The sequence below is a fragment of the Dermacentor silvarum genome, chromosome 4 (assembly GCF_013339745.2).
Source record: "Dermacentor silvarum isolate Dsil-2018 chromosome 4, BIME_Dsil_1.4, whole genome shotgun sequence".
Lineage (NCBI taxonomy): Eukaryota > Metazoa > Arthropoda > Arachnida > Ixodida > Ixodidae > Dermacentor > Dermacentor silvarum.
Genome location: NC_051157.2, coordinates 111,049,600 through 111,076,260, shown reverse-complemented (window position 1 = coordinate 111,076,260; position 26,661 = coordinate 111,049,600). Strand labels below are relative to the sequence as shown.

At 46.4% G+C, this 26,661-nt stretch overlaps 1 protein-coding gene across 1 annotated transcript; it reads right to left on the bottom strand.

Annotated features, from left to right (window-relative positions):
* Positions 1 to 368: 368 nt before the first annotated feature.
* LOC119448835 (probable glutamate receptor) lies at positions 369 to 26,386 on the bottom strand. Its single transcript, XM_037712046.2, has 7 exons — positions 26,340 to 26,386; positions 23,736 to 23,826; positions 18,609 to 18,767; positions 7,736 to 7,880; positions 5,974 to 6,191; positions 2,190 to 2,473; positions 369 to 696 (listed from the first exon to the last, which is right to left on the bottom strand). Exons 1-7 carry the CDS (start codon positions 26,384 to 26,386, stop codon positions 369 to 371), a joined length of 1,272 nt encoding a protein of 423 aa, XP_037567974.2.
* Positions 26,387 to 26,661: the final 275 nt, after the last annotated feature.

Below are 26,661 nucleotides of genomic sequence, written 5' to 3'. Positions count from 1 at the left end.
TATACTCTCCGCTTTATCTGATGCATGTTTGTACAGTGGAATCTCGTTGATACGATCTTTACGGGAACCAGGAAATAAAGCGTATCATCCAAAAATCGTATAATCCAACGTATTATCCAGCCAAATCGCATTATCGGGAGAAAACAAACGCATCATCCCGAAAAACGTATCACGCACAATCGTATCAACGAGGTTCCACTGTATATGCTGCGACAGCTCTACTGCACCGGTGCCGTTCGGCAATATGCGCCTAAGCCTTCTCGATACCAAGCACACCGCTGACACGTAGCCGCTGCCGCCGATGCAGTCCCACCAAAACTGTGGCCAAACTCCCCTGTAGAGCTTCGGCGTAAAACGATTTTTGATTCTTAAGTTTGTGGAACTCGCACGCCTTGCGCCGCAACCTGCGCGATGCAGCGGGCGTTCCGCCTGGCTTCCATTCGAGCGAGCCTGTGGTGAGGTCGCGTCGCCATTCTGTGGACGCACAGCTCGAGCAGGAAGACGACGAGCGCGAGCGCCGCCATGATGGCCCACAGGGTGAAAATGGCCGCCATGTCGTCGTATCGGAGAACCTTGAAGGACAGCTCGCCTCCGTGGGAGGCGCTGGCCTTTTGCATGCCTTGACAGCGGTGCCAGTCTTGCACGCCGTCGTCGTACCACTTAGCGTGAAGCCCGGACTCAATCATGGCTCTGATTCTGCCGAAAAGAAAGGCCGGGATGGCGCGCGGACGGCGAAAAAAAAAACAATAAAAAAGACGAGAAACAGGTAAGGTAAGGTGACAGTACTCTTTAAGCAACAGAGTGTTACACGCTGCCATTTATATGCTATTCTGCGCTATATACGCTCACAAGAAGAGCCAACACTCATAAAATGAACTCCGAACCAATAAAGTTGAATTTTGAGGCTTTTAAGGAAAACTGGCGTCCTTAAGCTATGTAATCATAACTACAAGTTAGGAATATTCTAAGAGGCATGACTTTTAAGTCAAGGGTCTAGACTTTTTCAGGTTTTCAACCTTCTGGCCGCGTGAACCTCCCCTCTCCCTCCCCACCTCCCCCAAAAAACTAATAATAACACGACAGATTTAGAGATAGCGAGATTGCGATAATGTCATTGCGCACTCGCAGAACTAAAAACAAGGTTGGCTTTCTTTTTTTTGCATGCAGCGCAATGTCACTATCGTATTCTAGAAATACGTATTCTACGTATTCTAGAAATACTAAAACTGACGGCATATAGCATTTCAATTCTGGTGGAGAATCCTTCATGAAAGGGAAGAATTGACGTCTATCCGTCTTGTAGCAAGAACCTACAAAGGAAACCCATTCAGGTTTCTAAAAAAAAATCTTCTCAGTTGAGGAGAATTCGTCCTGGAATTCGAACCTGGGACCAACGCTTCTTCCGGGGCGCTCTCTCGACCATCTGAGTTAGCCAGGAGGTTAGCAGATCGCAGAGCAAAGGTGAAATAATTGATAACTCCAAACACTGGGATATTGAATGTGGCAAATCTGTTCTCATAAGTGATCTTTTGATCATGAAGAAGGGTTTGCAAATCAGTGACTACCGCGATGTCCATGGCACAAAATATGGTGACAGCCTGCACACACCGTACTGTCACATCATTACACCCCACAAAGTTACTTATGATGCGTATCGCCTGGACACCTGGTCACGCGTCTCTTCGTGGTAATGAACGTGCTAATGCGGTACCACGACAGCTCGCTAACCGGGTCCCATGCGAAGAGCTGTCCAACTAAGACGACTCATCAACAGAACCACTGAACTATACACTGAAACGCTACAACGTTACAGACATAGCAAGAGCGTCTTCCGCTCCCTCTCCCGCACATTATAGGCTTAACCGAGACGTTTCCGTCGCCTGGCGACGACTGCATACTAATTCATTCCCCTGTCGCCTTACGCTTCGCCCTTTCATCTCATACTGCCCCTACTGTGGAGGAAAGCCGACAGTACATTACTGCACCTGGGAATGCCCACACCCTCCAGGCTACTGGAGGGTGTGGGCATTGTGTACTGGAGGGTGCCTATTGTGTATGGCAACTGTGTGGGTGTGGGTGCCTATTGTGTGTGGCAACTGTGTATGGTTATTAAGACAAGGTCGAGTGACAAATACTAAAACTGCGGCAAGCGAAAATGTCGCGACTTGACGAAGAAGGCGAAAACATACTTTCCGTGAATCCTGCGTTCTAGGGCTCGCGGTAAGCGCTTCGAGTGGGCCACAGTCATGAAGTGCGTGAAAAGCTCCTCGGGTGCCACGTAGAGGCTCCCGCCGTTGAGCCGGCACTGTTTGGCCAGCATGTGCATGCTGACGTCACGGTCGCTGATGATGACAGCACGACCACTGTACAGCTCCTTCATGGCGTCCTCGGAGTACATGTCGGTGATGGGCACAAATCCACCGTGGCGTTGAATGAGGCTTGTCAGTGCTCGGAGAGATGACCTTGTGGATGTCTGCGTCACGTAAGGTATCGGCACCAAACGGAGATATCGTTGTAAGCACCGATAAAGAACACGTTCCATTTCCGGTAAACCGATATATGAGCATATCGAAATCCCTTATAAAAACCTGTGTGTTCCGATGTGTCATATGTTGAGTAACCCATAGGATATATGGGACATACCACACAGGATATACGGGAACGCATAAGCTTTCTATATTGGATCCCCAATACGTTAGCACAGCAATAAATAGGGATAGTTGGTTCAGGTTTGTTTTTGAATATTCTTGTGATGCTTTTACGGCAGTGTGCTCTGAAAATTAAAACCTCATATGTCCATAAGCGATTGTTGGAAATATATGAAATATATGGGACATGCACTGTAAGATATACCTTGTGTTAGAAATTAAGCTTTACGGAATTTTTAAAAATCGCCTATGGCAGGTAGCATAATTATCGTTTAGCTGGGTTATTCGAAGAGGCGAACATTAGTAGCACGAGAAATCGAAACACATATTCAAGTAATTAACAAAAATTGACTAATGAACTTCTTAGTTAATAACTTTATGACACATATTGCAATTTACGAATTTTAGCCGGTGAGTTTGCAAGACGCATCCACTTTAAATGAATTTCCAGGATGACACCACTCTCGAGATGTTTCCCAAAGTGTGGGACTAAATACATTGGCGTTCCAGTTACTTTTGTACTTCAATGTATAAAACGTCATATAGGTAAAAAAGTAAGTGGAACAACAGTGCATATTTAGGGCGAGTTTGATGGCGCATATCTCCAAACTGGTGTCATTCTGTAAATTCATTCCAAGTGGATACACCTGACAATCTCACCAGCTACAATTCGTAAATTGCAATATGTGTCGTAAAGTAATTAACTAAGAAGTTAAATAGTGAGTTTTTGTTATTTAGTTAAATATGTGTTTCGGTTTCTCGTGCTACTAATGTCCGCCTCTTCGAATAACCCAGCTCAAGGATAAGAATTATGCTACCTGCCACAGGCAATTTTTAAAAATTCCGTAAAGCAAATTTATAACGTTCGTATGTTGTCGTTTATTAACTGCGACAATATGGAAAGTATGGCTACTGAAGAGCCCGTTATCGCCAATATCGCAGCTATACACACACAGCTCTTGTGAAAATACATGCGCCACACTTATTTTCATAGCAGCGGTAGGATTGAGCCATCATCTAGCAATCCTCCTATGAAACCAGTCGCCGCAGAACACTTGACTCCGCCAATACTCGGTTAGCCAAGCGCTAGTATTTCTGTGCCTTCTTTTCTTTTTGACAGCGAAGCTGTTTAAGCCAGCCGTAATTTGTGGTTCGTATCAAGAAATATAGGATAATAAATTTTCTTGCCGAGGCGGGATTCGAACCCGCGTACCCCCGGTCCCAAGGCGAGCGTCGTAACCACTAGAGAGATAATTCATTTGAACGAAGGCAGATAGGTCGGCCTGAGATAGCATACTCTATCCTGCTGCTCGTAACCACTAGGCTATACAGTCACGCTTGCAGGACGTACATGCATTTATGCGAACCATATGATTGCGTTCGAGCGTCTTCGTCCACAGCTGGCACGTTCGCACGCTCGTGATCTGTGATAAGTGGTTCTTGAGGGAAAGGGAAAGGTTGGCGCTATCTTCTGCAGCCCTTGAGGGAGCACGGCTCAGCGCCAGATCGTGATCTGTGAGGTGAAGAGGTTTTGCGCGCTATGAGAGTGAGAGAGACAGACAGACAGACAAAGAACTTTTATTCAGGTCCTGAGGAACTGCGTTTGGACGCCCCCTTTCAGGGGGAGTCGGTAGCAGTCGCGGGCCGCTCCCACGCAGGCACCGGAAGACCGTGGCCCTCCGCCCTCTCGCAGGGAGCGGGTCTGCTGGAACGCGTTGTTAGCATTGCAACGCGGTGTCGGTGTTGCAAACTGCGCTATGCAACGCGCAGTGGCGGCCGTAAGTCCGAGACGCGCGGACAAATCATTGCATATAACTCTCTCTCACTCTCTCCCTCTCTCTCTAAGGATACGCCGGTAGGCGGCACAAGTGTCGCGGCGCAGTATAAAGCGCGCGTTCGCTGTGCTTCCGTCATTCTCCCTCTGTGCAACGATGTGCGAAACGCCATGTACAACGTCGGCGCTAGTTGCAGCGGCAGCGCCACCGCCGCGGAGCAGAGGAGGCTCGGGAAGCTGAACGTAAACGTCAGCGTCGGCAAGCGGACCTCAAACCCAACATCTCAAGAGAAAGCGTCGTACTTTACCTCGCAAGGAGCATGGTAGAGTACAATAAGACCTACAGACATGCGCCCTTTATACTCTCAGGGAACTGCAACGTAGACATACTGACAACCGATTGGCTGGTGCAGCACATGAAGGACGTATACTCTTTGCGATGCATTTCCCAAGATCACAAGCAACCCACCACCATCAGGGGAACGTGCATAGACCTCGTCTTCGCAAATTTTAAACTCGACCCTCTGCAGCATGACCCACTGACGCTACACTTCACCGACCACAAAGCCATCGTCTTCAAGATACCGCGCGCACCGACGCTAGGAATCACGTACGATCTCTAAATGAAGACGCAACAACCCCGTACAAACGTCTCCTCTCGTCTCAATACATTCTCTCACTCTTACTTTCATTGGGTTGTGTTGCCAAGTGAAACGAAACGGAAACTCGATGCGCACCCCCCGCGATGCTTTCGCATCCCACCATGGTTGCCCGTAGGGTGAGATGATGTGATTTCTTTTCTTTTATTTTCTTTGTGTTTTATTTCTCACCGACCATCCAGTGAGTTATCATAATTTTGTTTCCTCCAAATGCCCGCATCTAGCCATGTCACCGCGGTGGGGTAAGTGCTGTTAGTTTATTGCGATCAAGCTAACGAAGAAGCAAATAAACATACGTGTTTATTTGGTTAAGCTGTGCGTCGGTGCTCAAGCGATGACGCACATGCTGGTTTCCACAGTCTGCCGGGCGCAGAAAGCACCCTGACGCATAGGAAGCCAGGGCGAAAAATGTCAACAAACGCAAGAAAAAAAAAATCAACAGAAATGATTCCGAGTATTTTAAATGCATGATGCGTTAGCGAAAGAAAGTCGAGGACTAATGGAAGCGTGGAGAAAAAAGAATAGTCGGGCCGAGTTTTTTTTTTCTCGCACAAGTATGAAATATGAAAAAATACAGGCAATTCTACGCACTGCACTCGCCTTTTTGTGACAACGTTTCTGGCAGGCAAATGTGTATTATCAGTGCTCTCGTCGTTCCTAATTTTTTTATCACCTAGACTTCATGCTTACAGACTGCGCTTTGCACGTTCGCTACATTAAAGTCAATAGAGGAAGAATTCACACCAGGTGTATGCAAGGAACATAACCTTCTCTTTGAGATATTACTGAATGAAGGCTTATAGTTACGTCGACGAATACCGTCTCTTAACAACCAAATGCCTTCACTTAGCTAATCGTCGAGTCACGTCACAGATGACAATTGCGTGCTCACCCGTACGTATACCTCGAACACAGTGTCCTTCCACATGACTGGTCGTACGGCGGTCTGGTACGCGATCTCTATTGCAGATTGAAATCTTGGCGGCTCGGTTTTGATGGCCATGCTGGCTTTGAGCTGCCCGGCAAAGCCATTGGTAAGCACCAGCACTGTGAGCCACCATATCGAGAAGAGCAGCCGGCCAGCATGGCTGTTCGTCTTCGTAGTGTGACCTGCACAAACAAGTCGAAGTAGTCCGATTGTTCCCCGAAGACTCCAAAAAGGGAGTGTTCAACTGGTCAGTTTTAAAACAGGGTGCGACTTCTAACAGGACTGACATCAAAGATGGTTTGTTTTACTTCGTTGGCACAAATAGCGAAGCTTCTCTAAAACCGTAATGCATCGTTCTTGACATATTTATGACAGGGTATAAATTTGTACGCATCTCACCCTGAGGCGAAATAATACAGGAGCACTAAAACCTCATTTCGTTTTCGTTTTCGTTCAACGTTTGTTTACTAAAGAGGGTGTCAGCGTATTGGTAATGCAAGGTGTCGTGACAAAGTAAAGAATCATCAACATCATCATCAGCCTATATTTCTGTCCACTGCAGGACGAAGGCCTCTCCCTGCGATCTCCAATTACCCCTGTATTGCGCTAGCTGATTCCAACTTGCGCCTGCAAATTTCCTAACTTCATCACCCCACCTAGTTTTCTGCCGCTGCGACTGCGCTTCCCCTCTTATGGTATCCATTCTGTAACTCTAATAATCAACCGGTTATCCATCCTACGCGTTACGTGGCTTGCCCAGCTCCACTTTTTCCGCGTAATGTCAACTAGAATATCGGCTATCCCTGTTTTTTATCTGATCCACACCACTATCTTCCTGTCTCCCTACGTTAGGCCTAACTTAGGCCTAAGTAAGGAATATTCAGATTATTTATTTGATATGCAGTGCCGTTTATTTGTCGTAGTTTGCCCACTGAAGTGCCTCAACATTTTTTTAAATGTTTACGGCATTTTTACATGCATAAAGTTAAACGTGCATTACCTCGAACAAATCTAAAATATGTTGCCTTAAGAAAATCAAAGCGAACCCCGCGTGTGTTATACATGCACCGATTTCCTAAAGCAGTAGAGAATTGAATGTACGTGTGAATTTATTTCTTGAAGCTACAGAAAATCTCAAAAGGAGGCAGTGCCTGACAAAGGTAACCTACCCTGCACATTACAGAACTCACATACCTTTCAGTATATTTGATTATTTTTTGTTGTTTAATATATCTACAGTCAATGCAATATAATACGCGCTGTTTCCCAAGGAAAGAATCTAAGATGTTGCTTTGTGAATGCGCGCCCTGATTAGGACTTCGCATTGACTTATATTTGTCTCAATTGTGTATGTTTCTAAACAGGGTCATTAGGCACATGATTTCTTCTTTTTTGGTCTTCATGGTGCTCAAAGTAACACTCGAATATGTTGCTGTCTCGTGTGCTGCTACTGTGGGCCCACTTCCGCATTTGCGCAATATGTGCTCTAATATCGCCGAGAATAGTTGGCAAAAAATTGCGACCAGCTCAATTAACATTTATTTTTGTGATTTAGGTGCCCAAGTTCGAAGCAAATTTCTGTAAATCATTTGCAACGCAAGCAGCGTCACCACTGGCGCCACCCAAAGTCACACATGAATACTAAAAGCATCAAAGGTGCGAGCATAAAAACCTGGAACAGCAATTTTACGGAGAGTAGGGTGGATTTTCTTTTTCTTGTACGCACCTTCGTAGGAGAAAGAGCGCAGAATGTCCCAGGTGTTCTCGTAGGTCTCCCACACGAAGCTGCCCCTGGTCAGAACCCTGCGATGTTCGACGAAGGCGACCGCAGAAGCCACCAACGGAATGCAAGCTACCAGCATTGCCCACACCTGTAATGTCATTACATGTAAACAACACGTCATCAAGAATGAAAAAATACCTGTACAACCTGTCGATAACTGAATACTGGCTTAGATAAACACCTAGCAAAAATATGGCACATTGGTAATGCTTCTCAATGTCGCTGGTCACGAAAGTAGTCATTTTTAAAGTATGGTACATTGCAAGAAATTTATTTATATGCTTAAGAACCAAACGCCCGAACACACAATACAAATATATAGGTCAATTGCAATACAAGCAAGAAAATGTACAAATTAAGCCAAGGTAAGTTGCTATTGGTAAGGGCCAAGGTAAGTTCTTCAAGCTAGCCCCCACGATTTGCCCGCCCTGCTACATTTATGTTACCTTCAGGGCGAATCATACAACTTGCGGTGCCAACATTGAACCGATGCTTGAGTATACTACTCGTGAAAAAATTCAGAGCTCTGCCCCTGTCGAGAAAATGGGGGTAAGCGAAGCTTGTGGCAAGACGACGCTGTGGCAGGCGTCCCACTTCACTTGCCCTAAACTCCGGGTCCCGCGGCTATTCGCTGACGTTTGACCTCAACATCGCGCTTCCACAACTCGGAGTCCGCGGCTCTTGGCTGACAGTTCGCCTTGGCTTCGGGAGCCCTCACGCTAGAATCGGCACGTCAACGACGAGCCCTTTCCCAAGCGAGTTCGCGGCACCGTTGCTCAAACGCAGCCTGCTCCTCGGCGGAACGCACCATGCGTGGCCTTCCCACCCACGCGCCGAAACCACGGAGAAGGTTCCGTGGCCGAAACTGATCTGACACGACGGAATCCTGGCGGAGCGCGCGCCAACCCCCTTTTCTACCCTTTCGTAATCATCTCTATGCATCTGAGCATCGTAATCTTCTGTATGTCCCGCTGAACTTGAGCAGCGTTTGACAGGTGATGGTGTGGCAAACCCTTCAACTGTACGGCGCCAAATACTATAAGTTTGAGATCAAGAAACACACATCTAGAGCTGCCCTAAAAAATTAGGGGCAGCTTCACACTAAGTGGTGCGAAGAGTGGGCAAAAAGCGAAGCTGGTGGCTCTTCCCTAGTTTTAACTTTGCTTTCCTTTGCTTAACTTGGTTTGGTTTGGCTGGTTTTTAGCCAAACTTAGCAGACCCCGAGTATTGGGACGATACTCGGGGACGGCCACTAGCGTCCGACCTAGCGTTGACGCGCGCGCACGCTTGGCACGGGGACGCCACGCCAGCGAATACGCAGCACTCTATAGTTCGACGCGAGGCGTGGCCGACGTAACCGGCGTTCGTCGGTGGCCCCGGGGAAACGCGGACGGCGTCGGCAGCATCTCTGCGCGTTGTCTCATTGGTGCGGCTAGAATTTCTTTCTTTCTCTCTCGCTCTCAATTTCTCTCTCTCTCCCGAACATAGCGCGCGCTGCGCGCATGCTCTCCTTCCCTCTCCTTAACGTCCCATGTTGAGGAAACATGTGCACGGCACAGAGTCGACGAGAGTTCTGCCGCCGTCCCGAGCTTTATCTCCCGGGCGACGTCACGGCCAAGCTGTACCTCCACACTTACCGGAGCGTGGATGGAGGGAGAGGAGGCGAAGCACACGCCCCTCAACGAGGTGGTTGCTAGGCAACGCGCGATGACGTCATCCTCAAACGCAGTTTTTTGTTCGCACTACGCGGCCTAACCAAGAGCTTAAACAGCTCCGCTGTTAATAATTCAACGAACATTTTCCGGAGCGAATACCGGACCTTGAGCACTTTCTTTTAAGCTTGCGATGAACGAGAAGGGAAGGGGAATAAAGGGGCTGGATTCCAGTAAGTCGCCACATTATAAAGCCAACAGATAATGAAGCGAAGAAAAGCACTGAGTAAATAATTCATTCTTTTAATCAAAATGTAGAAACGACAAGGTAAACGGAAATGAAAGGGCACGAAAGAACAAGATGCCGCCGGTGGAAGACGAACCCATAGCTTCCACATTACACGCGCGACGTTTTATACATGACGCCTTTCACTACGCTCGAATTTGTTTTCCATGTTTGTGTAGTTTTTCTTCTTTGTTTCTATGTTTCATCTACCGAAGTTTGCACAATAGGGCTAAAAAAGTTATTTATATATATGCAGGTTTTCATTTGCAAGACTACGTACTTCGTTGCAGTTCCCTATTGCTAGTCGAACTCTCCGAAGTGCTTTCTTCTAATGATTATTTGCATCTAACAGTTGGTTTGACGCTTACCGTTGCCGTGCAAACGCGATGAATCCAACCTGCTGTTACGAACACGTTGGCTATATGTACCGTTAGGGGCTCCTTACAATAGTTATGCCGCAAGAAATTTCGGTCGCTGCCTACATACAAACAACAAACAAACGATAGAGCTAAACAACAGTAATCATGAGCCTACACGTACACAAGATATCTCGCGCCGCCACTGCAACAGACGTAAGCTGACTTCTCATGCTTTAGCGCAAACCACCACTTAAGTTTTCAGCCAAATTTTATCCATCCTTTCCGAGCTGACTTTGGAAGACGATTATTACTCGTGAGGTGCGGAATCACTGAGACCACAGAACATGTTTAAACCAGGGTGCCGAACCGGAAAGGTTTTTTGTTTGCTTCGGGTTCAGGCTTCTGGATATTTACCGGTTGGGTTCATGTTCAACTCCGTAGCAAAATATAATAGTTCGAAGCAGTTTGAACCGGTTATACAGGTTCATAATGGTTCGGAATTAAGGATACTTAAATGCTTTAGAATATTTTACACAATACTGAACGCAAGCTAATTTTAGGCCTGTTAGCTCGCTTTCAGTATTGTATAAAATATTCACCAAGATAGTTTCCAATAGAATCAGGGCAACGCTTGGCTTCAGTCATCCAAGAAAACAGGCTGACTTCAGAAAGGGTTATTATACGACGGATCATATCCATGTCACCAATCAGTTAATCAAGAAATCTGCGGAGTACAATCAGGCTTTCATTGATTATGAAAAGAAATTTGATTCCGTAGACATACCAGCAGTCATAGAGGCATTGCGTAATCAAGGAGGACAGGAGGCATACGTGAATATCTTGGAAATTATCTACAAAAATTCCACAGCTACCTTGGTTCTCCACAATAAAAGTAGAAAGTTACCTATCAAGAAGGGGTCAGGCAAAGAGACACAATCTCTCCAATGCTATTCACTGCATACTTAGAAGTATTCAAGGCTTTAAACTCGGATCAACGGATCAATGGCTAATATCTCAGCAACCTTTGATCTGCAGATGACATTGTCCTATTCAGCAACAATGGGGACGAACTAAAACAAATGATTGAGGACCTTAACCTAGAAAGTGTAACAGTGAGGTTTAAGATTAATATGCAGAAGACAAAGATAATGGTCAATAGCCTGGCAAGAGAACGATTATTCAGGATTGCCAGTCAGCCTCTAGAATGTGCAAAAGAATACGTTTAGCTAGGTCAATTACTCACAGGAGACCCTGATCATGAGAAGGGAATTTACAGAAGAAAAAAAATTGAGTTGGAGTGCAGACATTACCAAATCCTGACAGGGAGCTTACCCCTGTCGTTGAAAAGAGAAGTGTACAATCATTGCATTCTACCGGTGCTAACAAATGGGGCAGAAACTTGGAGTTTATCAAAGAATCTCGAGAACAAGTTAAGGACCGCACAAAGAGCGATGGAACGAAAAATGTTAGGCCTAACCAATGCCTCCTTTACTAGATGCCTGCCGCGTCGCTCGTTTTCCCATTGGAGCGGAGGTTCCCGTAGTTCAGGGTGGTCGCGGAGAGACGGCGCTCGATGCCGACCCTACTTCCTGTTGCGGAGGAAGTGACGATTACGAGGCTGGCACGCGTTCGACCAATGGCTTGACGAGAGACCGCGGGTCCTGCCTCCGGGATTGCAACAGACGCCGCTGTAATCTTGGAGGCAGGGTCACGTGGTTCAGGTTTGGAGCGGTCGCCGCAGCTAGCGCTCGCAGCCGACCCCGGTGGAGGAGAGGAAAGAGGAGAGGGGCAGGAACCAGCTTCTCGGCTCACGCGGCAGGCATCTTCTAAAGGAGGCATTGGCCTAACGTTAAGAGACTGCAGGAAAAGAGCGGTGTGGATCAGAAAGCAAATGTGGATAGCTGATATTCTAGTTGACATTACGAGAAAAAAATAGAGCTGGGGAGGCCATGTAATGCGTAGGATGGATAAACGGTGGACCATTAGAGTTATAGAATGGATACCAAGAGAAGGGAAGCGCAGTCGAGGATGGCAGAAAACGAGGTGGGGTGATGAAGTTTGGGAATTTGCAGGCGCAAGTTAGAATCAGCTAGCGCAAGACAGGGGTAATTGGAGATCGCAGGGTGAGGCTTTCGTCCTGCAGTCGAAATAAATATAGGCTGATGATCATTATGATGAAATGCTTTAGAAAACGACGTTTTCCAGCCTCGTTGGCTAATTTATTTGAGCGAAAAATAGTTTATTTCTTCTTTTACATGATATGAACTTATCTACGAGAGCTGTCAAAAGTTCATTCAGTGAGTCAGCAAAAAAGCGGGAGACTCAAAATGAAAAAAAAATGCAGAGATTCTGGGAATTGTCTCCTGATGTGTAGCATTCTTTGCTTCGGCGCGTTTTTCTTTCCCTATCTTAAGCCTAGTTTGTGCTTTTCTTTTCATGTTGGCCCACCCCAAATTCCGAGTTGGCCCACCCCCATATCAAACCAAAATTTATGTCGGCCAATGCATGCCCATATCACCCCCACATTTAGGATGGGTCCACTCCCAAATTCAAGTTGGCCCACCTACAAATTTAGGTGGGCACACCCAAAATTTCAAGTTGGACCAACCCCAATTTTAGGTGGCACACCACAAATTTCAAGTTGGCCAATTCCCGTATCACCCGCAAATTCAGGTTCGCCAACCCTCATATAAACCCCAAATTTAGGATGGCCAACCCACATATAGCCACCACCCTCATATTACCCCCAAATTCAGGTTGGTCCAGCCCCATATCACCTCCGAATTTAGGTTGACCCACTCCCAAATTCAAGTTGGTGCACCCCAACTTGATATATTTTCTATATATACATATAGCACTATGTATTCCTACGGGAAGGTGTCACGCTTTTAACAGAGGAGCTGTTTGAGCTTTGCGTTTCCCCGCGTAGCGTTTGCAAAAACTCGCCTAGCGATGATGTCACTGTGCACAGCTGCACCTCGCTACACCTTGTGATAGCCAATCAATAGCTAATCAATAATTGATGAATAATCAATAAATTTCCGAAAATACTGGGGATGACTTGGTAGTGCTTAGCCTAACCCCAATACGTGGCGAATCACTTGCGATAGCCAATCAATAGCCAATCGATAATCAATCAATAATCAATAAATTCAGTAAAAAATTCTGGGGATGACTTGGTAGTGCTTAACCTAGCCCAAATACATGGCCAATATCTTGCAATATCCAATCAATAGCCAACTTATAATCGATCAATAATTAATAAATTCCAGAAAAATGCTGTGGATGACTTGGTAGTGCTTAGCCTAGTCGAAATACGTGTCCAATACCTTGCGATAGCCAATCAATAGGTAATTGATAATCATCATACCGTATTGGTGAAGCAGCGCATTGACCAGGACAAAGTGGAGACACACAAGAATACACGAAACTCGCTGCACTCGCAACTATTTTATTTTAGAACGAACACTTCATCTTTATATACCTGTGCACCCTGGATCTGATGTCAAAAATGTGCAAGGCAAGATTCTTGGGTCTCTCCACTTTGCCCTGGTCAGTGCCCTGCTTCACCAATACGGTATGATGATTAATCACCAACTCGCCCAACTTTCCGCATTACTTAGGTAATCGATAATCGATCAATAATCCTTAAATTCCGGAAAAGCATAACCCGTAAGGCCAGGACCAGCTACAGGTGCCGATCAGCTACGCTGTTTCTTTAGCCTTGCGCCACTAGTGCAAGCTACGCTAATTTTTTTATTTTCTTGCTTTGCAGACATGATATTGGAAGTTTTTGGTAGCAAAATTGATGTGGTACTCGCCATAGAATGCTACGCAATAAAAAAGCGCGGTAGAAAGACCAGAAAATGGAACAAACCAAGGAAACAAACAAGCAAGCAAACGAGCAATTTGGAGTCTCCTTGTCATAAGTGCGAAAGGTCATGATTTTGACTACAAATCCAAACTTCTCTAAAAGAAAATATTGATAAGCATTCGGTGTATTTGCATAAAAGTCTTACTCTTTAAACCAAATGCTTCTACAAGGTTTATTTATTAGCAAGGCTGCTGCGCATTCTGAAAATTACAATGAACAATGTAATTGAGAAATGCAGTTCGATAGCGGGGTTTGCTTGAATCAACATGCAGCCATTAGTTGCGAGACTGTCGCTCCTATAACTGTGGCTTTCAGGCATCTCTCGAGGGAGGTCCAGATTAGGTACCTTATTGTCGGTAGATATAAGCTTTCTCAAACCATTACAACACTGCAGCGTAGATCCGATGACTGTCCAAAAAGTTAATGCAGCTATACTCGCGGAGAACTTTCCGTGGCTATGAAGAGAAAGCTACGGAGGCAACGCGCGCACAAGTGATATCGCTTCTGAAAAGAGTCCCGCGTTTTAATCCACGTGAGTTTAGGCTGGGAAAGAGAAAACATAGACACCCTATTAATTATTACGTGGAGGCTGCGTCGATTCAGCGTCTGTTCCGAGCAACCAAAAGCACTGTCAAACGCTGCTGAACTACTTGGCGTGGTAACCCCATGTGCAACAGCCACGCACCCGTAGCTTTCCCTTCATAGCCACAGCCACTATACAGAAGGTATAGTCGGCAAAAAGGAGGGAGAGCGTGCAGCGGCGCCGCTCTGGCTGCCCGAAAAAAAGAAAAAAGAACCAGTCGATCTTTAGTGCGGGTGGCACTGCTGTATGACGAGGCCAAATTTTTTGCGTGCACTTTTTGTGCAACCAACCTTTAGTCTTTTCCGTGATAGAGATCGACTAACACACGGAACAAACGATCAATGTCAAATTTCTTGTGAAACTGGGCAAGAATGGTACAGAAATTTATCAAGGGTAGAAAATATATACCTCTGTTCACTCAAAAGTACTGAAGATACAAAAGAAAAATGTTTCCACCAAGATCGTGTGGAAACTGAGGACTCCTGAGCAAACGTTGCGACGAAAAGAACGTTGCATTGCTTGTAAAAGTTCACGCGACAGCGATACATTCTTGCAGAAGGTCATCGCCGGCAACTAAATATAAATGTACGAATACGACACCAAGATGAAATCGCAGAGCAAGGAGCAGAAAAAGAGAAGACGAGCCCAAGCAAAAGAAATCAAGAATCCGAGGACACCTTATCAGTTCTTATGAGTTTGTGAATGCGAAAGCGTTAATGTCCATTTGAACGCCGCTGAGCGGTTTTTCGTGTTTTGCGCTGCGAGTAATGTACAATAGCGGTACGTGCTGCCCGAGCCAGCAAGCAGCAGCAGCAGCCTGCGGTGCCAACGCCGCGTGCCACTGACGCGGCCTTACCCTCTCCCCTCACACAACACCTGGCGCACTGGTGGGGCAGCAGGTGTTCATGTTCGACCTTTCTGCTCTGTCAAAGGCCGCTCGCGCCGTGGCGTCGCAACCAATGGGAATTCAGTCGAGAGGCGCTCGAGACGTGGCGTCGCAACCAATGGGAATTCAGTCGAGAGGCGCTCGAGACGTGGCGTCGCAGCCAATGGGAATTTAGGTGTCGTTTCGCTGCTACAGACGCAGGACGCCGTATTTTCGCTCAATTGAGCCATTCGACGTTTCGTATCAAAATAAAAATAAAAGAAGGGCGAAGAACAAAGCAAGAATCAAAGTATCCCGGTTGTGTGTTTTTTTATTGCCATGGAATTGCAGGAACCTACACCTGATAGTAAAACTGTCAAGGAAACTTTCTACTTGAAGGTCCAGAAACATTTGAGAAATCGTGTGCGCCGCGTGCAACCAAACTTGTCGAAAGAGCAGCACTGAATTCGCCATCACGATAATGCCGCTGCATACTCTGCATTGATAGCGTCTGTGATTTTGGCACACAGTTCCATCACTGTGCTGGAACAGCCTCCATACTTTAGCCGGAATTCGCCCCCTGCGACGTATTTTGCGACGTAACTTGAGCTCCGGGGGCCTCATTTTGGAGTGGCGACGAAAATTCAAAAGCAAACACCTCTGCTGGAGGGCTTAGCAGAAGAGGACTTCCAAGGGTGCTAGTAAACAGTAAAAATACTGTTTATTATAATATAATGGAAGTACAAAAAATCGCGCCTGACAAAGCCAAACGAAGGTTTGAGGGGCAGTACGCGACAGCTGTTGACATAAGAGCACAATCAATGAAAATGGATAGATAACAGGTTTAAATACCATGCAGTTTAAAATGTTCTTTCTTCTCAGCTTTGCATCCATTCATGGAGAAGAACTCTACAGGCAAATTTAACAAAAAGTTGTCGCAGTTTCACCTGAAAGGCGAAGCATCAATTGCGATAGCAAATTTGAAGAGAGCTATACGGAGTAATGATAGCAGCTTTATCAGCTGTATAAACTTGGACTTGCAGCAGCACCGGCAACACGCAGAACTGTTGTCGACGCCGCCGGCGTTTTGCCCGCGTTCGCTCAAAATGCGTGCGGCGTTGGTGACTGTTGCCGGAGCCTCTGATATAAATAGGCACTTGGTGCCGCAGCTAAACGTCACCTCCCTTCCCTGCCCCTCCCCCCCCTTCCCCACAGCCTTTCGCGCGTCGGAAGAAGGTACGTTTACTCTACATATATGGTGATTGTAGAGGAGGAAGGAGACGCCTACTTCTGCAGCCCTTAAGGGAGCACAGCGCAGAACGCGCGTTTGTTCTCCGCCGTGCGTTCACTCCCCGTGAAAGCGCGCGTCCCTCGCGCCCTTTCACTCGCATATACAGCGTTCGGCGGCGCGCGGCGACGATTTCATCTCCATTGACGTCATACGGAACCTCACGGCGACGGCGACGGCGACGGCGACAGCGACGGCGACGGCGACGCCGACGGCAGAAATCTGCTTTTGAGTGTCCATATAATTGCTATCGCAATAAAAGGTTGGGAATGTAGTATTCGCGAATACTCTTCCTGAGCTGGGGCATAGACGAAGTACAACAAAACGCTCACGTGGACACAGCTCTCGGTCATGCCTTTAAAGAATGCGAAACTATTTTGTCCAGGTGTACCTTAATACGCGTACAATTGTTTCTTTGAACAATATGTCAAAATTAGTCATTTTGAGGTATAAAATACACTTTGGTCATCGTTTTTGTGCGAGCCTTACATAACAAACTTTAAACACTTTTTAGAACCGTCAACCTCTATTCGCCCAGCATTTTAACAAAAATAAAATCAGGAGATACCAAATCGCCACACACTGTATGTGAAAGAGTATGCTATCTGCCTTCGTATTTAGAGCGAACACAATGACTAGATGGAGTACAAAAGACGAGCAAAATTTTGAATTTCAGAGCGAACGAGTTCCACATGAGTATTCCAGGACATATCAGCATAAAAGAAATAATAATTTCGAAGTACTTCACAGAAGACAGGTTGGCTATTTAGACTAGGCACGTGTAGAGTAAGTGAAACCTTGATGCAAATTCGTTTAAAAGGGTTATGAAAACATGCCAGCCGTGAATTACTCTTGTTTACAGTAATCAATTTATTGTGAAGCCAAGTCACAGCTGCTTGTGAGTCATATCGTAGGTTAGCCATAGCATCTTTATAATTAGACTGCCTAGGCATAAGCAGAGAGTCGTCAGCATATTGTAACACTTGACAATGTGAAATGTGATTACCTAAATCATTTCCGTACAAGTTACAGGAGAGACGCCAGTATACAGCTCTGAGTTACGCCACTGATACGCTCCAGTGAATTGCTCTATGAATAAGCCATAACGCAACAGTTTGGGATCGACTATACTCGTATAAGTAATTCATAATAATGGATAAAAATATATCCCTGAATGCTAACAATATAGTTTGTTTCATAGTGTCTCATACCTAACTAGGACAAATACTTTCAACACACCCAGAAGAATTGCACATACGAGTTCGTTGTTTACAATTCCTGACTTTAAGACACCACAAACTTCATCAAGTGCTGCTTGAGTACCGCGGCTGATTATAAAAGCAAACTGGTTACAGGAGAATGCCTTATGGGTGTTAAGAAACTAAGCATAACAATCTTATTATGTTTTTGTCTAAACTAAAGCAATTTGTTGGAAGGACTGATATTGCCTGGTAGTTTTCATATCTGTTCTTGGCGTCATTTTTACCAAGTGGAATGACAAGGACCCACCTGCAACTACCTGTGTTGTGATAATGTTGTTTATTTTACGCGATAATACGGTTTATTTGCTGGAAGTTTTAACTCGAAATATTGACAAAGATTCCATATGTTCCAGGTGAATTGGAACGTTTAAAATTCAAAGTTTAAAGTTGAAGTTATTATCACTCTAAGAAAATTCCCGGTTCAACATCCGGTTCAATCCGGTTCAACCCGGTTCAACCGCTTGTTGAACCGGTTCGGAAAGGTTCCTCTAATAATTTCCAGTTTGGGCTCGGTTCCGAGATGGCAGAAAAAATAATGGTTCAGCTATGGTTTTCGGTTCAGTTACGGTTCGGTTCAACACACTGGTTTAAATGCTGCGTTTGCATCGTGCTTGACAGTTTTCTGTGCGTGGTGTTGGGTGACTTGCCTGCCAGTCGAAGACGAACAAGTAGCTGAATGCGTTGATGGCAGGCTCTCCAGCAACAGCGATGAGCGCACAGTGACCACTGTACATGGGGGGAGTGTACGTCACCACTTCGGCGCGATCGTAGCGCACGATCACCGGGGCAGCGGCCAGGTCGGCTCCCTGGAACGAAGGCCGTAAGGTGGGGAACTTTTTAAAGCGAAGCTTTGTACCTCTACCAGCCAAGGGTTCTGTCGTGTCCGTCGTTGTAAGCAAAAAACGATCCCGACGAACCGCTAACAATTGCAGGTATAGCAGAGCCGCTATTCTGGACATTCCACCATTTTCTTCGAGGCGTGACGTAGGCGTGACGGTTACAAAATGGCGCCGATGGCCCCATTTTGCTTTCGTAATGTGACGCAAATCTGACGTTTAGCCTATGAAACTGTAATGTAGGCATTGAACCTAGCGTGGTTGATAAAGCAAGACAGTTTTCCTCCCCAGTAAAAATAAAGCAGCTGGCTAAAAGCGTACGATTATTCCATCAAAATCGTTTCTCGCTTCCGTCGTCGGCATGCGCGCAGGCTGTCGTCTGCTTCATTAGCTAGGATGCGTGTCCTCGGGAAACTGAATGAGTCATCGTATATTGGCGCCCACGCGCTTGCTTCCTACCTTGAGACAACATACGCGACCTGCCAGTGATGATCAGCGCACGCTCTAGGCCGCGTTATCGCTATCTCGTGAACCGCAAGTGACTCAGCCCGACTCGTCTGGCTGAGAAGCGGCCGAATATCCTCGATAGCGTTGCGCGCGCCACAGGTATCCCCCCTTGAGCGACGCAAACGCCGGCACTGCCATCATATGCTGCCATCTCTTGTGCACTTCGCTGCTTACTCGCACCGCGAGAGGAAACTTCAAGGCGCCGTCTTGTGTACATTTATTTTTGTAAATTAAAAAGTCACCGTTGTCATAGCCTTTGATGACGCGAAAAGTCATTAACATTAATTACAATACAAACGCAATAGTGAAAAGTGCAAAATGTCGCAGAAAGTTTGCTATTTTCAACCAATATTATTTCAAATAAACGTGTTTTTAATAAAAATGATGGTGCAAAACACAAATGCTAACACCACCCGAGAGCGATGCAAATGCTATGAGCACGCGTTGTGAACAAAATATTTTTATGACCCGAAATGACAGGGAAAATGCGGCGATACGCATGCCTCTCCACTGTTATTGCATATGGCCGCTCATTACCATAATTCGCGTGGCTCGTCGCACCACAAATTATGGCGGAAAATCTCTGCAATGGCGGCCGAGCGCAACGTCACGCAACGTCAAATTGACGTTTACGAAACAGCCCTTCCTGTGACGCTCTTCACAGGATATTCCTTCAGCCAATCAGCAAGCTGACATGCCGGCTATCTTGGAACGCCACCACATATTCGCGAAATTACAGATGCATTGCACGAGCTTCTGCACGCTACCGTCCACTTTCTTTTTAAAGCGTTAAAGTCGCAATAGAGGTGCCAAGGACCACAAAAAAGTATGGTCGATAAAGTTTGCAGCTCCACGTCATGTTTCATCATTCTGACGAAAACGCAAAATTGCATTTAGCAGAACTTCCGTTTCCCGGCACAAATTTCAAAACACGTGACCTCTGGACAGCCAATAAGACAGCCAAGATGGCGGATAATGGCGGCCGTGCAGCCGCCATGCGTGTCCAGAATAGAGCCCCCGTATAGCTTACTTGAATTCAGGCATTCAGCGTACAACTAAGCATTCGTTTTCGCAAGAAAAACCACAAAAACAAGCTTCAAAGTGATGACCCAACATGATGGATGATAAGGGCTGCGGGCAAACAACGGAAACAGGCTCAGCGCGGTCCGTAAGATTAGATTGCAGCTGTTGCAAAGCTTATGCAGCTGCTTGAAAGAGGGTTGACGTCATTCGAAACCCTTCCAGCCTAGTAACTGCTTCGGTTCATTTTCTAGACTACCCCATTATGGGGTAGTCTAGTAGTGTATATCACACCGATCATAAAGCAGTAGTGAACATTGTTGTGAAGTAAATAATAATAAAGACCGTGGTTAAAGTTACGTTGTAGTGTGTGAAATATCAAGTGCGCCTCAGTCACCGTGAGGGTGGCGTAAAAAGCTTCGCTTTCCAACCACCTTCACAGGGTGGATTGGCGGGCAATTTTTTTTTCTGTTTTGTTTTATGCAGCGAGCGCTGAAAGACAGCCGGCATCGTGCACGTCTAACAAATTGCAGTTACGGAGCTCGTTTTTAACGGTGAAAACAACAAGACGTTAACACGGGCTAGTTGGTAAACCATACGCGTTGTTTATTGTGCCGCTTTTCGCAAAACACAACACGAAAAAAAAAAAAAGAATGAACATACCTGATCGGCGCGTCTTTATGCAGGAACTGTTAGAAAATACCACACCCAATGCACTGGAAGTTATTGTTCAGCACCGCTCCCGCAGCATGTCGTTTCTCAAGCATGAGTTTGATTTAGTGCGCTGCTTTTAACAAAGGACGCAACACGAAGTTTAATTTGTGAGAGACACTTCAGTTGACTAAAACGGCGACGCACATTTTTTTTTGTCAAAGCGCATCACATAAAATATTTTTGCTTGTTGATCTCGTTTATCATAACTAACGTTGTCTAACGCTTCGGTTGTGGTGCGAACTTCACATTGAAAAAGGGCAGGCAAGCATTGCACGCACGGGCTGCTAGAGCCCAGCAACTCTCGTCCCTCACGCTGCTGCCCCTAGACATTTAATATGCACGGCTCGCAAGATATGTATACGTGCACCTTTGTAACTTTTTTAAATATAGGAAGGTTTATAATAAGGGGTATAGAGCTTAGGGTGCCTCAACAAGCGAACGCTTTGCTTTCGTGCACATGGTCTAGCTGCCCCGCCGGGAAGGTGCTTTAGAAAAGGCTTTCCGGCGTGCCTTAGTGTCACGCTATTGCAGCGCCCTACCTACACGCGGAAGGAAAATAAAAACATAATGCCGGAGGAACATATTTCAATCCGCAAATATGCAATCCATTATATTTTACAGGATGAAAAGCATATGCCTGAGAGTTTGTTATTTTCAATGAGGAGGCGTTCATACGTTTTTTAGATGCTCGCGGTGGCGTTGAGACGACGCAAAGCAGGTTTGGGGCACCCTCGCTATTCCTGAAATTTAGAATTAGGGGCGTGCGAAAACCCAAACCCAAAGATACCGTTCGTGTCCGCTGCACGCGCCGTGGAGAGGCACTGATCGTTATAAGGGCCCCTATCTTCGGCGGCACCTATTGAAATATACCCTAATATCGCGCGATCGTCGACCGCACTGTGTGTGAACGGTCTTTTAGCGGCGAGGGGCACCTCTTGAAGCGAAAAGCGCAGCAGAATACATTCGAACTGGAAATCGAATTGCGCACCCGCGGGCACTGTCGCCGATCCCGCCGTCCCTTGCCGCTACAAGAACGCTGGCACGCGGTGTGGTCGACGCTCAAGCGATATATTTAAACTATTGCAAGGGTGTTCCAAATGCCTACATATACACAGGCGCGTGCATACACGTGCACATAATTTTGCCTACCTGGAATTACTTAACGTGCACCGAAGCCCACGAGCATTTCATTATGAAGCATTCTTTGCCTCATTCGGGGCACTTGGCGGTAGGTATGGTTCCCGTCTCGTCTCGTTACGAGCCTCTTCAATAATAATAATTTTAAAAATGCATGGTCGTTGACGAGATGGTACCTCTGACTTCCAGCACAGCATGCTCTTATCATTAGAGCACGAGCGTATTTTTTTTCGTGATTGATTTGGCCGCGATTTCACGAATATGCTGTGCAAAAGCAAACCATCTCTTTGTGACGTCTGGCGCGGGCAAGTTTCTCACATGCTTCTCTCGTTGGAGCTAGTGTATTGCGACGCCGAGTTAAACTGCGCCACCTTCGGGATCGGCACACATTACCCAGTCCTTTCCTCGTACTAGCTAACGCTATGCAGAAGCTGTGTGTAATGTATTGCTTTCATGATAGGCTCAAGTCTAACTGGTTTTAACGTTTCCTCGTCGGAGCACAAACTTGACCCACATGGGTCGCGAAACTTCGGGCGAACAGCGGTACAGAACCAATTGTCACCGACATCAGCAAGGGTGGTTCAGCCTATATTTCAAGCGCGACTATGTGATGAGGGAACAAACATTCAGAGAGAAAATTAATTTTACCGCGATAGCAATTATACGGACACTGTAGGCGCATTTCTACCATCGGCGTCGTCGTCGCCGTGAGGTTCCGTATAAAGTGCAAGGGCGATACAGTCATCGCCGTGCGCCGTATGCTGTGAGAGTGAAAACGTGCGAGGGTGAGCCGGCGATCGCGGTTCAATCTCGCGCATATGCAAGGGAGGGAAGCGGGAAGGAAGCGCGCCGCCTTCCAGTCGCGCGCAACACAAGGGAGGGTGGAGGAGGGGTCTACTGCGGGCGCCCCGAGCGGATGCGCGCGCCCACCCGGGCTGCTGTATCTTAAAAGCCATCTGCGACGGGGACAGAGTCCCCCCTGCGCTGTGTTTTCGCGGCTTCGTTCGCGTTGATGTTGACGCGTGTGGCAGCCCGAAGGTCAATGCGCTCGCTGCTGCTGCCGCGCTCCAGCGTTTTGACAGCGAGTTTTCGCGGTCGTCGAGTAAGATGCGTTCATGTTTGCATGTGCGTGCGTGACACCATGCTTGTTGATTTACAAGCATGGTGTCACGCAGAGTGCCTCGAGCGGCCAGTCGCGCGGCAATTCTGCGTGTATTCGCGGGCTTCTTTCACACTCGGAAAAACGCATTTATGTAGCACGTATTGAACAACAGAAAGCTGTATCGGGAGTTTTTTTTATGTTGCTCTACAACTTTCTCATTGACACTTTGATAATTAGGACAGTACTTCTCGAGTTAGATAATTAATTACAATTAAATAATTAAATCTCAGTAACGAAAAAATTACTGGTGGCTACTCCACTGTACTGGAAACAATACGCACTAGGTTGGCTTCGCGTAACGCCGTTCCTCTTTTTTTAAATCGTGCTGCGTGATAGCTCGGACACCCTGTATATTTTCCCAAAATAGCAGATCACTAAATCTGTACAGGCTTGCTCACCCCGCTGCGCAAAAGTCCAATGATGCCGTTGTAAGATCCATTCGCCAGGCGGACGCCAAATGACCGTCGGGCATCGTAGACGACGTCGTAACTGACCATAAGAGGAAGACATACAGTGGGAAAAAAAGCTACATTTAGTGAGTGATAAGCAGATACACATAAGAAGTACAAATAAAACGATGACCACTTATACCACCCCCTGAAAAACGTGCATGCATGATTGGCTGACGCGTTATTTATACAGCCATATCGCGCTTTGAAATAAATACGTCACCACATTTATCGAACCAAAGGTGGAATCATAATGAGTTTCTAGGGAAGCAATACGCCACCTTCAGAGCCCATTCGTTTGGTGAGTTTAGTAATGAAGGGGAGCATCAAGATGATAAAACGATAAAGATAGAGCAAAGCCAAATGATGATGGGTTATGTGTGGATCACGGCATGATAAGATGAACATTTGTGGTCAGCGTTGCAAGCTTTCTGTGCTAGCCCAGAGTTCATGCTTCTGCTATGGCATAAATTCTTTTTAACACGAAAGTGTTTTATGCCGGGGTCCACCAAGACTTCACTGACGTATTTCCGTCACGGAAATACGTCAGCTTACAATGTACACGAACATAATACAAAGAAAGAAACCAGAAGAAAAAGTTCCACAAACATGCAAAATTTGGAAATCGAACCCACGACCTCTCGGTCCGCGACGATAGATCGCCGAGCGTTTAACCCATTGCGCCACAAACGCATTTGCAGAGAGCTACACAGACGCGCCTTATATATCTAACACTCCTCCGTGTACCCGCGCTCTTGCTCGGGGCGGTGCCGCCGCCTACGAGCAGAAAAGAGAAGTACTGCATTATGACACTAACGCGCACCGACAGTGAACGCTTCGGTGGTCTCAGCACTACGACGCCTCGATGCCAGCATTCGAAGGGACGCTGGCATCAAGAAGCACTACCAACGCCACCTAGGTGGCGTTCACCGTACTCAGCACAGCGGAGCGTGGCCTCCGCAATTAGCTCTGAAAATGTTTCTGAAGTTGATCGCGGAGGCTGCAATTACGACGCGCTGTACGCGCTGATTTGACTCGGTGACGATTCAGTTACGTGCTTTGTCTTGCGCGTTGTATTAGTGTGTCAGTTACGTGCTTCGTCTTTCGCGTTGTGCTAGCGTGTGCAGCGTAGTGCAGCTTCCATATGCACGACGGTTGCTCATGGTCATCGACGTTGGTAGTCGTGATGGAGGAGACGTGCCACCAGGCGTCAGCGTGGGTGCATCAACGCCTAAGGGCGCTTTAGCCACAAAACACCAATAGACATTATATATCAATGTGCAATAAACATTACACTACTTCTGTGAAGACACGTTTCACTTTCGTGTTCTATACCGATTCCTATATAAGAGGGATCAACCACATTTTTTTCATCTACGAAGGTTGCAAGTGTTGTACCATCCCCATCTGTCACGAAAATTAATATTTAATAGTGACATACCGGTCGTTAATTTGGGTATCGCAAAAGGGTGGACAGTTCCAATAGGTTTGTTTGCATTAAAATATTTTCTTTTTATTTAGAATAAAAGCTAGTACCGGTTACAGGCGATGAAGATGTTGACGTAAACACGTAAGCAAAAGTATACGGACCACAGGGTCACCAAAAAAACTTAATTTGTTCATAATTAACATGCATAAACTGAAATTGACAAGTGCATTAGAAAGTTCACAATGCCAAGTTTGGACTGCGGACCTCGATTTCATGGTCCCCTAGCTTGGCAATATACATGAAGGTTATGGTCCAGACTACCGAGCTTCATGAAAATGATTGTACAGTGCTCGTTGCACCATTTATTCTGTTCTTTTCTGTCCCGTCTCCTTCCACTGTACATTAATCGGCAAGTGTCAATGCAGTATTTTCAGGTGTTGGAGAGGGCTTTCGATTACATTATAAAGACTAAAATATTACCGCCCTTTGAAACAGTAATTGTACGTTCAGCTGTTTGCATGTATCATAACTGCATATTTATTAAAACTCCAGGTCTGTCTGATTCCATGGCCACCGCGTGGAGAGGACCAGTTATACTTTCTGTCCCAACATCTATGAAAGTCAGGCTGACGTCAGTGCTAATAACTTATTTTACTCTATTTTCTTTTTTCGCTTTCCTGTACTCCTTGGCCTTTGTTGATCGGGTTCTGTGTGTCATCTCTTGGACGTCATCATGGCCGTCCTCCTTTGTTCTGCGAAAACTGGGGTTAAATTTGTTCTCCACACGGGGAGCGCAAATTCGCTGCGATTTATGACCGTTGGTTGTGTTGGTGTCGCAGTCCGCTTGATACAACAACCTTGTCTGCCACGAACGCCTTCTGCCTGAAGCACATCGCGCTTACACATTCTGACGCTGTCCACACTAATCAGCAGCTTTGCTTGCTCACCCTTCCCCTTCTCGCTCCTCCCCTCTCACGGCGAAGCTCCGCTTCTTGTAGAGGATAAGAACACCTGTGACGTTTGCAATGCGCCTCATGACCGATGCTTGTTCGCTATAACCACCGATAAGACGTTTCACGCTAGCCCGATCACTGCGTAATCTCTGACCTCTTGCGCTGGCTCACCTGAAGGGAACAAAGTCGGCCAGTGCTTGCAGAATGTGACCAAACATGCCGGCCACGTAGAGCTTCCCGTCTCTATAGCCAGGTTGCACCCATGGTGGAGCCTACAGTGCGCAGTCAAAATTTCCACATTTGTGCTTTCGTACTTTGTGCTCGTGTGCTCCAAATTATTACCCGATTTCTACGTCATAACATGCTCTCCATAACGCTGGGGAAGGCTGAACGGACCCGTAACAGCAGCGCTGTCCGAGGGGCAATGCTGGACCCACATTAAGTACATGAAGGGATCCTATCAAATGGGCCCAGCACCACCAGCTGGGGGCCC

Bases quoted from the DNA above. Each gene is read 5' to 3' on its own strand.
- LOC119448835 (XM_037712046.2), bottom strand. From the start codon at position 26,386: ATGTTTGGTCACATTCTGCAAGCACTGGCCGACTTTGTTCCCTTCAG. The intron at 6,192-7,735 runs GTGCGTACAAGA...TTGTTTGTGCAG, and splicing joins GCGCTCTTTCTCCTACGAAG to GTCACACTACGAAGACGAAC. The intron at 697-2,189 runs GTATGTTTTCGC...TCTTTTCGGCAG, and splicing joins GAACGCAGGATTCACGGAAA to AATCAGAGCCATGATTGAGT.